The sequence below is a fragment of the Silurus aristotelis genome (genome assembly GCF_946808225.1).
Source record: "Silurus aristotelis genome assembly, chromosome: 14".
Classification (NCBI taxonomy): domain Eukaryota; kingdom Metazoa; phylum Chordata; class Actinopteri; order Siluriformes; family Siluridae; genus Silurus; species Silurus aristotelis.
In genome coordinates this window covers 11,404,213-11,416,928 of record NC_139587.1, presented here as the reverse complement: position 1 = coordinate 11,416,928, position 12,716 = coordinate 11,404,213, and the positions used below count along the sequence as shown (strand labels likewise).

At 35.8% G+C, this 12,716-nt stretch overlaps 1 protein-coding gene across 6 annotated transcripts in view; it reads right to left on the bottom strand.

Moving 5' to 3' along the window:
• Positions 1-287: 287 nt before the first annotated feature.
• The window catches only part of csnk1a1 (casein kinase 1, alpha 1), a gene marked incomplete at its 3' end in the record, with an annotated part of 65,114 nt that continues 52,685 nt past the window's right edge, over positions 288-12,716 (bottom strand). For 2 of the 6 annotated variants that reach the window (XM_083560412.1, XM_083560415.1), the window contains 5 exons: positions 11,396-11,474; positions 9,862-9,936; positions 8,490-8,596; positions 8,116-8,264; positions 288-1,623 (listed from right to left, as the gene is read on the bottom strand). In XM_083560412.1, coding sequence (XP_083416538.1) covers positions 1,616-1,623; positions 8,116-8,264; positions 8,490-8,596; positions 9,862-9,936; positions 11,396-11,474 — 418 coding nt within the window. Of the gene's footprint in view, positions 1,624-8,110; positions 8,265-8,489; positions 8,597-9,861; positions 9,937-11,395; positions 11,475-12,716 lie in introns of those variants that run through there. The other 4 variants (XM_083560414.1, XM_083560416.1, XR_014536612.1 and 1 more) reach the window with 3 other exon arrangements.

Genomic DNA, 12,716 nt, shown 5'->3' with positions numbered 1-12,716 from the left:
TGGACATGCACCTACGATGACAATTTCAGACCCCTCCATGATTTCTAAGTGGAAGGACTTGCAAAATAGCAGGGTGTTCAAATACTTATTTTCCTCACTGTATATAATATATATATACATACACACACAAAATGATGGAAACAATTTTAGCTTTTTTTAAAAGCTATTTGAAAGAACACCTACAGAGTGTTGCTATCTATTAATTATTTAACTTTTTGTTTCATTGGCTGCAAAGGCAAAAAAAAAGTAGTGCAACAAGTCATTTTAAATTAAAGTCTGGGTCAGAGTTTCTCAGAAGTCATTTATTCTGACATGCTAAAAGGGAATAACTTACACTTCATAGAACATCCAGCAATAAAATACTTTAAGCTGGTCAGGGAGAAGGGGTTGATGAAGAAAAAAAGAGCAGGGTTTGGGGTGGGGGACAACCCTGAAAATCATGTTACTGGTGCATTGTGGCTAAAATCAGAAATTTAAGCTCTCCCTCAAAGGACCCAAACATATACAAAAAGAAACCCTACGATATACTGTTGCATTAAAGAAAAAAAGATGAATACGGCACAATAGATCACCACTAGGAAAAAAAAAAATAAAAAATGCTGCTTACAGTCCCATGGGTGTTCTCAAACAGAATGAGCTTCACCTCAGCAGCAACATAAACACCTTTTCCCTAAACCGATTTATTATAAAAAAAAAAAAAAAAAAAACCCTCTACAAAACATTTTCCTGATTTAAAAAAAAAAAAAAAAAAAAAAAAACCCCAAAACAAAAACACCCCACTGTGGCAATCAGAGTTATTTTTATATAATGGGAAAAAAACAAACAAACAAAAAATCATCTGTGTATACAATTTTTCTTCTAAGCACTTAACATAAATTTACTGAAGTGATGTCTAATTTATAATGAATATGCTTCTGTCGAGTTCATTCTTTTATTCATTTTTATATTTTGAATATCAAGTACAATAACTGTTAATGCAGCGGTCTAGAGAGAAATCTAGTAGTCACTAGAATTTTTCATCGTCACATTAGAAGCTCCTCTACATCACAACAGGCAGAACCTTATCTTCCTAATTTTTCAAAGAGATGTCTGCTTAGGAATAGCCAGGATTCTTTTTTTAACCAACAAGATTTAATTGTAGGAGATAAACTGTTAAATCTGACAGTTAGAGCTCATGAAAGGCATTGATGTTAAAAAAAAAAAAATCAGAAAAAAAACTAAACAAAATAACGAGCAAACATTCAATTTGCACAGTTATGCCCTCAGAAAATAAATTATTATCTGACGTTTTTGAAGAATCATTCTCGGGGGAAGGAAAAAAAAAAAAAAAAAGAAAGGGAATGCGGGGACAAAGATAGAAAAGATTACAACTTCAAATTCCATACCAAGCCTGCGCTCTTTGCGGATATACTATACACATACCAATATATAGATAGATGCAGAGCATTTTACCTATATATACCCATTACATACGTAGTATATGAAACCTGGTTCTTTTAAGAGGAACGGTATGCCTGACATGGTGAATTTGATGCTAAATGCTGGGATGTGATCGGAAGGCAAATCCTGCTAAGACCTCTATTCTCTTCTTTGCTTTATTTAACTGCCTTAATGCTTAGAAACCTGAAAGAGAGAAAAAGAGAGAGAGAGTGTTAAACATTTAGTCACTTGCAGCATTCAATGTAGCCACTGTTCAATGGGTATACTGTAACAAATATTAGTAGCCACCAACAAGGTGACTTGGACATCAAAATATATATTATAAAAGCTGGTCCTGAGAGCATAGGTCTGTAAAATGCAATTCCGGTCACAGTTGGGTTTTTTATCGCTCTAAGATGCATTACATTTTTGCTACAACCACAAGCAAAACAGTATTAACACTCAATTGTACTGAACATGCAATCACATTGCAAGTGTTTAAAACTGAATATTTGTACCATCATGTCTACATATAGGCCACATTAGCAAAATTCAAATGATTAGAATGCTATTAGTCAGGTAACCATTTTTCTTAACTGATCATCATTAAATTCACATTTTTGGAGAAAGAAGGCAGCATATGTGAAACTTTCAAATATTTTACAAATTTGTATGAAAGTGGCTGGACTAGGTATGTGGCCTGTTCACATCCACAGTGCCAACATGACTACAAACCAGTTCAGCAATTATTAATGTAAACAGAACCTGACAGTCAATTTAAATATAACCATTTAAAGTATTATCAGGCAGGACAGAAATAAAAATAAAAATTATAATAAAATTATATATAATATACACACACACACGGGAAAATAATTATTTAATCCCCTGCTGATTTTGAGTTTACCCAGTTACAAAGAAATGAACAGTGTAGAATTTTAATGGTAGATTTAATCTAACACAGCGACAAAACAAAAATCTAAAAAAATTTCCAAGAAAGGTTAAAAATTACTTTGTATTTGATCCCATACCAACCAGCAAGAATTCTGTCTCAAATTAGTTCTGTCCTTTTAAGAAAGTGCTTTGAATAACAACCGGTAATATGTATAAGACACCAATCACAGAATCACTCTTCTATTCAAACCTCTCCACCACCACCATGAGCAAGACCAAAGATGTAAGGGACAAGATTGTACAGTCCCTGAAAAAAGTCTTGTCGCTTATCTATTTTGTAGAAACACCTGGTATTAACCTGACTTTTAATCAAGAGAGATTAATCATTTAACCAAGACAGAAAGGTCAAATTTTGGCAAGACAAAAGTTTTGTTGCCTATACAGAAATTAAACAAATTTACTGCAAATACAAAAATGTGTCAGCAAATTAAGTAGTGGTGCTGTGAGATCCAAATGTAATATCTTATATGACTTCCATGAGCTTGAAGGACTGCATCCATATGGTTTGGCAAGGATTCATACAATTTATTGATGGTCATCAGGAATAGCAAAGAAAGCAGTCTTGCATGCCTCCCAGAGTTTATCAATATTCTTTGGTTTCGTCTTCCATGCTTCCTACCCCACGTATGCTCAATGATGTTCATGTCTGATGACTGGGCTGGCCAATCCTGGAGCATCTTGATTTTTTTCACCTTGAGGAACTTTGATGTGGAGATGAAAGTATGCGATGGAGCACCATCCTGCTGCAGAATTTGGCCTCTTTTATGGTTGGGAATATAAGATGTAGCTAAGATTTCTTGGTATTTTAGACTATTGATGTTTCCTTCTACCCTGCAGATCTCTCACACACCCTCATACTGGATGTAACCCCAGACCATGATTTTTCCGCAACCAAACTTCACTGTTTTCTGGTGAATCTCGGATCCATGCGGGCTCCAGTAGGTCTCCTGCAATATTTGCGGCGACTGTGGTGTAATTCAACAGAAGATTCATCTGAAAAATCCACCTTCTGCCACTTTTCCAGCATCCATCCTTTTAGCAGGCTGTGGGCCTTGGCAAATGCCACACGGTTTTTCAATTGTCTTTTGTTTAGTGCTGGCTTCTGGGCACTGACTCGACCATCAAGGCCATTTCGAGACAGAATCCGACAAACTGTTCTGGTTGACACAGGAACTTCAGGTGACCAGGTCCTTTGGAGCTCTGCTGCAGTGGAAAATGGGCTGGCCTTGGATTTGTGAGCCAACAAACGGTTCTCTCGAGTAGTTGTCTTGCGGGGTCTGCCTGACCTGGGCTTGTCGAAAACGTCCCCAGTCTCTTCAAATCTTTTTTTTTATCCTCTGTACTCGACGCTGAGACACATTGAAGGTGTCTGCCACATCAGCAGTGGATCTGGTCTTCAGCCACTTGTTAATCAAAACTTTAGTCTCAGGGTGAATCTTAGGCATGTTTGCAGAGGTCTAGTTGCAGTTGATGTGAAGGTCTAGTGTACTGGGGTTCTTTTTATACACACCTGAGACAATTGATCCATTATTATTTCACAGGTGAAGCTTATATGACACGGCGACAACACGTATGTCTTTGCAAAAATTGACTCAATGGGATTTACCAAGCTGTGAATTTTAGAATACTTTTTGACAGTTTTGTTTTGCACTGAAACATTATTACAAAAGCCGTTGGGATTAAAATGAGCCGCCACTTGTAAAAAAAAAAAATATATATAAAAAAAATATTGATTAGAAATATATTTCAGTGGCACTTCAGGTCAATTTGTACACAAGCGACAAGACTTTTGTCAGGGACTGTAGACCTGCACTAGTCTGGAATAGGCTAAAAGACCATCAGCAAGAAGCTTTGTGAAAAAGAGACCACCGTTGGCAAATGCTGGTTGGTTATAACCAAGTTATAACCATTTTATATATAAATATATAAAATGTGTATACTATATTGTATATAATATCAAATTTAATCTTGATTAATCACGATTGTCATGAGTTAACGATTAATCAAATGAATCCCACTTTTACCTGTTCGAAATGTACCTTAAATTAATATTTAAAGTTTTTAATACTCTAATCAGCAATAGCAGGGACAAATATGGATGCTTTACGCTGTGAATTATTAGTGAAACCATACTCAGCATTAAGTATGTAGACAAAATATTCTTGTAAATGTTTTAAAAGTAATTATGGTGTTTTACATGAGGTAAATCATAGCAGAATTGTTGTAATTCAGCCAAATTGGAGGGTTTTCGAGCATGAACCACCTTTTTAAGGCCATACCAGAGCATCCAAATAAGATACAGATCTTTTACTAATATTTAAATTATTTTGATCTGAAACATTGAAGTGTGACAAACATGCAGAAAAATAAATCAGGAGGGGGCAAACACTTTCACACCACTGTGTGTGTATATTATATTATATATACACACATATAAACACACACACACACACACACACACACACACACACACACACACACACACACACACACACACACACACACACACACACACACACACACACACACACACACACACACACACAGCGGGGAAAATAAGTATTTGACATATCAGCATTTTTTTTTATCAGTAAGGGGATTTCTAAGTGGGCTATTGACAATTTTCACCAGATGTAGCCATCAAGCCAAATACTGAATTCATACAAAGAAATCAGAACATTTCAGTATACAAGTTGAGTCATAATAAATAAAGTGAAATGACAGGGAATAAGTATTGAACACACTTTATTTAATACTTTGTAGAAAAGCCTTTGTTGGTGATTACTGCTTCTAGACGCCTCTTGTATGGAGAGACCAGTCATCTGCATTGCTCAGGAGTGATTCTGGCCCATTTTTTTCACACAAATGGTCTTTAAATCTTGAAGGTTCCTTGGGCCTCTTATGAACTTTGATCTTCAGTTCTCTCTATAGATTCTCTATTCTCTCCAGGGATCCTACGTGGAGCACCTGATCGTGGCCGGTTTATGGTGAACTGATGCTCTTTCCATTTCCGGATTATGGCCCCCACAGTGCTCACAGGAACATTCAGCATTCTGGAAATTCTCCTATAACCATTCCCATCAAAATGCTTTTCAACGATCAGATTACGAAGATCCTGAGAGAGTTCTTTGCTTTTACCCATCATGAAGTCTTCCCTGTGTGCCTCTTGGGTAATAAGAAGCCTTTATAGGCCAATTAATTAGGACTAAAGCAGCTGATATCAATTAGTACTGATAGGGGAGAGGGTTTCTCTCTTAATACTGACAGATTTCAGGTGATCTCCTAGCTTTCTATTAGGGCTGGGCAATATGGCCTTAAAAAAAAAATCCCTGATTTTTTTCACAAAAAAATCCGAATTGCGATTTAAATCGATCTTTCCCCCCCTGCTTAAAATCAATCTGCATATGACAAAGAAAATGTTCAAAAAAAGTTTTAACTTTATTAAATAAAGTTTATTTACCCTTCTGGGATTATAACCCACTTTGGGTTAAAGTGCAATCAGAAACAACAAGCCAAAAATACAAGATGACAGGCCCTGCCATTGTAAATTGTGAAAATAGAATGTAACATAACATAAAATGAGCAAACCTATAAAGAAAAATGTTTTGAGTGTTTGAATGTGGAACAAGTGATGCTTGGAGTGATTTTGCCTTTACTTTTCTCCAAAACTTCACAGTAAAATGAGTTGAAATTTGAAATAAGAATATAATAGACAGGGAGATTCTAAATAAGAATTATTTGAAAGATTGAGCAAACCTCAAAAAAATGTTTTATGAGTGTTTGAATATGGTGATTCAAACACTAATTTTTCTGTTTCTTAATGGAAACGCCGTTCTGAAGCGTCTTTACATGTATTTTGACCGCTTCCACCACCCACACCGTAAGGGTACGATTAGAAGGGCAACACTAAACAAAGTGCGGCTGCTTGACCGTGTATTTTCAATATACGGCGGCTTAACCGCAGTCTTGTGCTGCCGCTGTCTTGTTCATTTCATAGGGCCCTACATCTCTCACACTCGACAGCATGCCTCTGTTGGAGGTGCTGCAGGAAATTGATGCCACTGCTACCTTTGCTTGCTCGCTGCCATGTTTGTGTATCTCTATGGAAAACACGGGGGGAGGGCTGAGTTTGTTCAAAACTATGGGAGCCCAGAGGGGAGCGTCGGTGGACATTAAAGAGAAACCGGATTTTTATTAAAACAGATCGATGTAAACTACACATTCAAGTTAATCGATAAAATCTATTTATCGCCCAGCCCTACTTTCTATGCCATTTTGCACCTTGTTATATTCATGTGTTCAATACTTATTCCCTGTGTCATTTCACTTTATTTATTATGACTCAATTTGTACTTAAATGCTCTGATTTCTTTGTATGAATTCAATATTTGGCTTGATGGCTACATCTGGTGGAAATTTTGTCTCAATAGCCCAGTTAGAAATCCCCTTGACTGATAAAAATGCTGATGTGTCAAATACTTATTTTCCCCACTGTAAATAAATGAATGAATGAATGACAATGTTTTTAAACATCCAAAGACTGTTTCAGACACTGGCTACTTAGCTGATGAGTAGTTATGGGATATACATTCTATGAGATTTTTGATCTCTTAGACTGCCAGACTCTTGGCTGCATTGACTAAATTTTTACTTCTGCTGAAACAGATTTTACACTGCCTATGTATTATTAACTATGCTTTAAACTAAGAACAGACAATCAGATATAAAGTTTAAGTGATAAAGAAAGGCCACATTCATTAACACAGAAATAAACTGGTTAATTGCACTTCTTTGTCCAAAAAGTTTTACAAATGTATAATTATTCTTCAGAGCAGATACAATCAAAAACAGCAAAGTTTACCAGACTAGTTAGGCACATGGGGGGAGATAAGTGTGCACACTAGCTAAACTGAAAGGGTAATCAAAAAAGCTTTAAAAAGAGAGACAAATCAGAAGAAGATAAATTATTTATCCAGACACACTGAAGCACATGAATTACAAATTAAAAGTGTATATTTAAAACATTCTTAAACCGTCATTATAAAAGCTTTGTTTTACTTCATGCACCATGTAACTAATATGTAAAACCCTGTAATCCCGGAGCCCCACTTAAACTTTTCTGCAAAATCCAGCCTATTTAGTCCATACTCAAATAGTAGGCAAGTTTACTTTAGTAAACCTACTTTAAGTAGGGTAATTTTTTAAGTTATAAGTTTTAAGGTACGTTACCCAACAGCATCAAATAAAATAAAATAAAGAAATTTTAACATGCAAAAATAAATTCAACTAATACAGTAAACAAATTCACATCCAATCATGTTGTAATAATAGCACCATTTAAGTAATAAGCGATAGATTCAGGAATAGGGATTAGGAGAAATAATGCCAACTCAAGAATGACCACAGTGGTCATTTATTACAAATATTATTAGAATCAGACATTTAGAGAAAGATAGAAGAAACCCTTAATCCCATAGAATAGAGACTTTGTCAAAGTTAGTAGTCAAATTTCCCAAGGACGTCTTTGCACCTGCAAGACCTTTGCTTGTTTTTTTTTTTTTTTGTGTTTTTTTTTTCTTCTACTTTTTGTGGGCCCTTTACATAGATTTTTTTTACATAAATCTTTGAGGGGGGAAAAAATATTTTTCCAATTTCAATGCTTTTATACCTACATTTTAAAAAGACAAAGCCATTTGTGTCTTACTTTGCACTGAAAACGTCACTTGGCTGTTTGCTACTAACCTTTCATGTTACTCTTGGGTTTGTCAGTTTGCTTGCCTGTGGGGGTCTGTGCCTGCTGCCCCTGTCCCCCTGTGGATGCTGCTTGCTGTGCTGCTTTCTGCTTAAGCATGGTCCAGTCAAAAGTATAATCATACTGGTGGTTCAGTGTCCTAAGGGAAATCCAGTGACCATAAACAGGCAAAACGTTTTTTAAAAATTGCTTTGTTTAAATAATAATAAAAAAAAAAAAACATATGCAACATTCTGGAACAAAAAAGACACTACTAACTGATTTTACTGGCATCAATTTAATTTAAAAAATGTTGATTTATAATTAGATAACAGCATCTATACCTAAACAAAAAGTTGTACTACAAAGTAATATTGGCAAGTACCTGAAAAGAATGCGGAACAGCTGACGCAGGTACATGTAATCAGGGGCCTCCTCAAACCGTAGCCCACGGCAGTAATTCAGGTACATGGCAAACTCAGCTGGAAACCCCTTAAGAGGATGAATGTGTTTTAACTCCTGTACCTAAAATATTTTGTACCTCTGCAAAATACTGTTTGATATGTTGAACATTGTAATTTAGTTAAAAAAACAAAACAATGTTGGCCTAGGAAAAAAGTTATACATTACATATGTACACACACAGTGGTGTGATAAAGTAATTTTTCTGAATTCTTATTTTTTTTTTTTGCATGTGTGTCACACTTTGATATTTCAGATCATCAAACTGCAATCAACCGTTTGCGATAACTTGCAATGAGACCGTTACAGCACTGTGGAAGAATTTTGGTCCACTCATCTATGAAGAGTTGTTGTAATTCAGCCACATTGGCGGGTTTTCGAGCATGAGCCACCTTTTTAAGGTCATGCCACATCTCAATAGGATGCAGGTCAGGACTTTGACTGGGCCACTCCAAAGTCTTCATTTTGTTTTTCTTCAGCCATTCAGATGTGGACTTGGTGTGTTTTGGATCATTGTCCTGCTGTATAACCCAAGTTTGCTTCAGCTTGAGGTCACGAACAGATGATATTCTCCTTCAGGATTTTTTTTTGGTAAACAGCTGAATTCATGGTTCCATTTATCACAAGTATTTCAGGTCCTGAAGCAGCAAAACAGCCCCAGACCATCCCACTACCAGCACCACATTTTACTGTTGGTATGATGTTCTCTTTCTGAAATGCAGTGTTACTTTGCAATTACTTTCTCATTTGTTTCTGAATTTCTTTGGATCTCAGCATGGTCTACTTCACTTTTTCAGGCAGGTCCTATTTAAGAGATTTCTTGATTGTGAACAGGTGTGGCAGTAACCAGGCCTGGATGCGGCTAGAGAAATTGAACTCAGGTGTGATAAACCACAGTTATAAGAGGGGGCAAACACTTTCACACAGGGTCATGTGGTTTGGGATTTTGTTTTTCCTCAATAATAAAAACCTTCATTTGAAAACTGCATGTTGTGTTCACTTGTGTTATGTTTTACTAATATTTTAATTAGTTTGATGATCTGAAACATTAATGTGTGACAAACATGCAAAAAAAAAAAAAAAACTCAGGCCAACACTTTCACACCACCGTGTGTGTATGCCATATATATATATATATGAGAGAGAGAGAGAGATATAGAGATAAGATTAGAGAGAGAGAGCGAGAGAGAGAGAGAGAGCGAGAGAGAGAAAGAAACACACGCAGACTGTCAATTTTGAAAACACAGACAAAATGAATGCGAGACTTTTTGAATGTCATTGCTTGCTCCACATACCTTACACAAGACCTCAACAGGAGTTGACATCTTTTTCTCACTAATCTTTTCATACTTCTGTTTCTTTGTGGCAGCCTGTGTACAGAACATAAGTAGTAAGGAAAAAATAAACAACAATAAAACAAAAAGCACCTAACAAGCAAACTCAAAGCAATAGAGCACATCCAGCTCCAAACCTGTCAGCCAAAAACATCTAACCTAAAGCTACACTGGACATAGGCTGATGGAAAATACAGTGAACAAAAACAGGAGGGGAAAAAAAAGAAAAAACAACAAATAAAAACAATGGAGTACCGCCAAATATAGTCCTCCATGTTACGAAAGTAAATACCCTTGAAATATATTTAAAACAGGAAAAAAAGCAAGTAATAAAACATTACATAGCCAAAATGGACATTTCAGACATTTGCTTTGTGTGAACTTGACCCTATGGATTTATTCCAAAATCGAATCGGACAGCTAATGTTTAGTGAAATGGATTTAATTCTGTAATCTGTGTGGTGTGGCATTGCCTTTGTTATATTGTGCTAAAATTGTGCTTTTAAGTAAACGTTAAAATAACAAATCAAAATCAGATTTTTGCTCTTATGCCATTTTATAAAAAATTATCTTAAACTTTAAAATAACTTCTAAAATAACAAATATTTTGCTCTTCATAAAAATATCTCCTGTTAAACACCAGACATCTCACAGCTTCATGACGCTGGAATGTTCTCAGGTAGTCTAGCATTCGGCAAGGCAGCTGAAGAGCTGCATTATGGGATCTGTAGTTTGTGTTATCAGCGCTTCATATCGCCGGGACATTAATAACAATAACAATAGATCTTTATAAAATCATTTTGCGGGCCGGATATAATTGTACATCGGGCGGGATTTGACACAGAGTTTGACACCACTGATCTATGTGAAGACACTGATCATTGTAATGATTTCTCACAATAATTATCAACAATGATTTAACAAGTTAGCAAACAGCTATTTTTAGAAAAGGCTTGCGGGCGCCTCATGTGGTCCTTGCGGTCGACCTGGTGCCCACGGGCACCACGTTGGTGACCCCTGTGTTAAGGCAAATGCCTTTTCATTATTTCAGGAAAGGCACCCTATATGCATCTTACACAAACAAATTGCATCAAATACAGACAATATACATTTACATGTTGTTTAACACCCCTAATTGTGCTACATATGCATATGAACAAGAAATTTACTGCGGATGTGATCACTTTCCAGCATGCACAATTTAATGGGTTTAAACCCATTGAATTGTATAGTGCAAAATGCTAATCAGAGGGTCTTTCAAGCTAAGTGGATAAAAATCCATGTTAATACTAATAAAATTAAGTTTAGTGGAGTTGCTTGTTTGTTATCCACTTTGTTTTTGCTTATTTTGTATTCCTTCAGCTCTTTTTGCAGTTTGAATTTATTTTTTAATCATTTTCTTTTAATCATTTTCTTCAATTTTTTTTTTTATTAGTCCTGAGTGTTCATGTTGTAAACATGCACTGAGCAGCTCATGAGCATGTCTTAAGCTTACCTTTAGTCCCTGCCAGGGCAAACTGGTTCTGTTGAAGTACATCAGTACATAGCCTAGAGATTCCATGTCATCTCGACGACTGTTGGAGACAAAATGATTAATTCATAAACAATAATTAAATACAGGGACTAGTGAATTCTAACGTCTTTCAAGTGTACCCAGAAGGTAGTAACTGATGCATTTCAATAGTGCCGATTACTGTTTTCAACACATGATGGAAATTACAGAAAAATAATTACTTATTGTATTAATTATTGTAAAAATAAATAAATAAATACATTTACTCTCTATCAAGTAACTGAAGTGGTACATCAGAATATTGTTTGCCTTATCATCAGGTGATCATGGGGTCAAATCCAGATCGTACCAAGAGCCAAAAAAGCAAATCTGCTCTCATGGAGAAAGAGGTGGCATATCTAATCTCCAATATTAGTCACAGTGGAAGTGGGTGCTTACCTCCAAGTGTGTTACGCAGCTCCCGTAACACACCTAGAGGAACATGAGCACTAAGAAATCTTCAGAAGCCCTCTAAAAAGGTAGAAGAACCTTGAAGGACAACAGAGAAGCACTTTACAAAGCTTCTTTAGTGCAGCTAGACAAACGCCGTTTCCTTGGTAAAAGGATTTTGGGCTTAACTGGGCTTAAAATTCACCAAAAAAAAAACAAAAAACAAACCTCCTTTACATATATAGACAGCAGGATATTTGTATACATTAAATGACCAGGATTGATTAGAACATTAGTCCATTAGTTTTTGCACTGGGATTTTTCCATTTTGGCATTAAAAATATAAATGAATTGAGGGTGGGTTCTCTCTCACAGTGACCGTATTTCACATTGGAAAAAATATTTTTAAATTATATTTTGAAAGCAACTTCTCAGATTTTTTTTCCCCCACCACTGCTAGCACTTTTTTTGTGTGCTAATTAAAATTCAGTAAAACCTTTAGGAGTTTGACTTACTATACAAAAGTCTGGCCAGATCAAAGTCAGTCTCTTAGACCAAAATCGTGTTTAAAAAAAAACAACCAAAGCTCTATTACAACCTCTAACCTAACCTATAAAAATGTCAATTAGAATGAATGCATTCCTATAAAATGACCAACAGCCTCTATGGTGACAACAGGTTTAACCAAAAACCATGAAATCTCACTGTTTTGAGTATACTAACTAGTAGCTAGTATTTTCAGACAAACAGTAATTTCGAGGCTAGTGTGTACTGGAATTTTACTGCAGTAAAAAAGGTCAATTAAGGTTAATTGGATTCGTTATTTTACTTCCATTGAGCTCGCCACATAATGATAAATTCAATTAAACCGGTG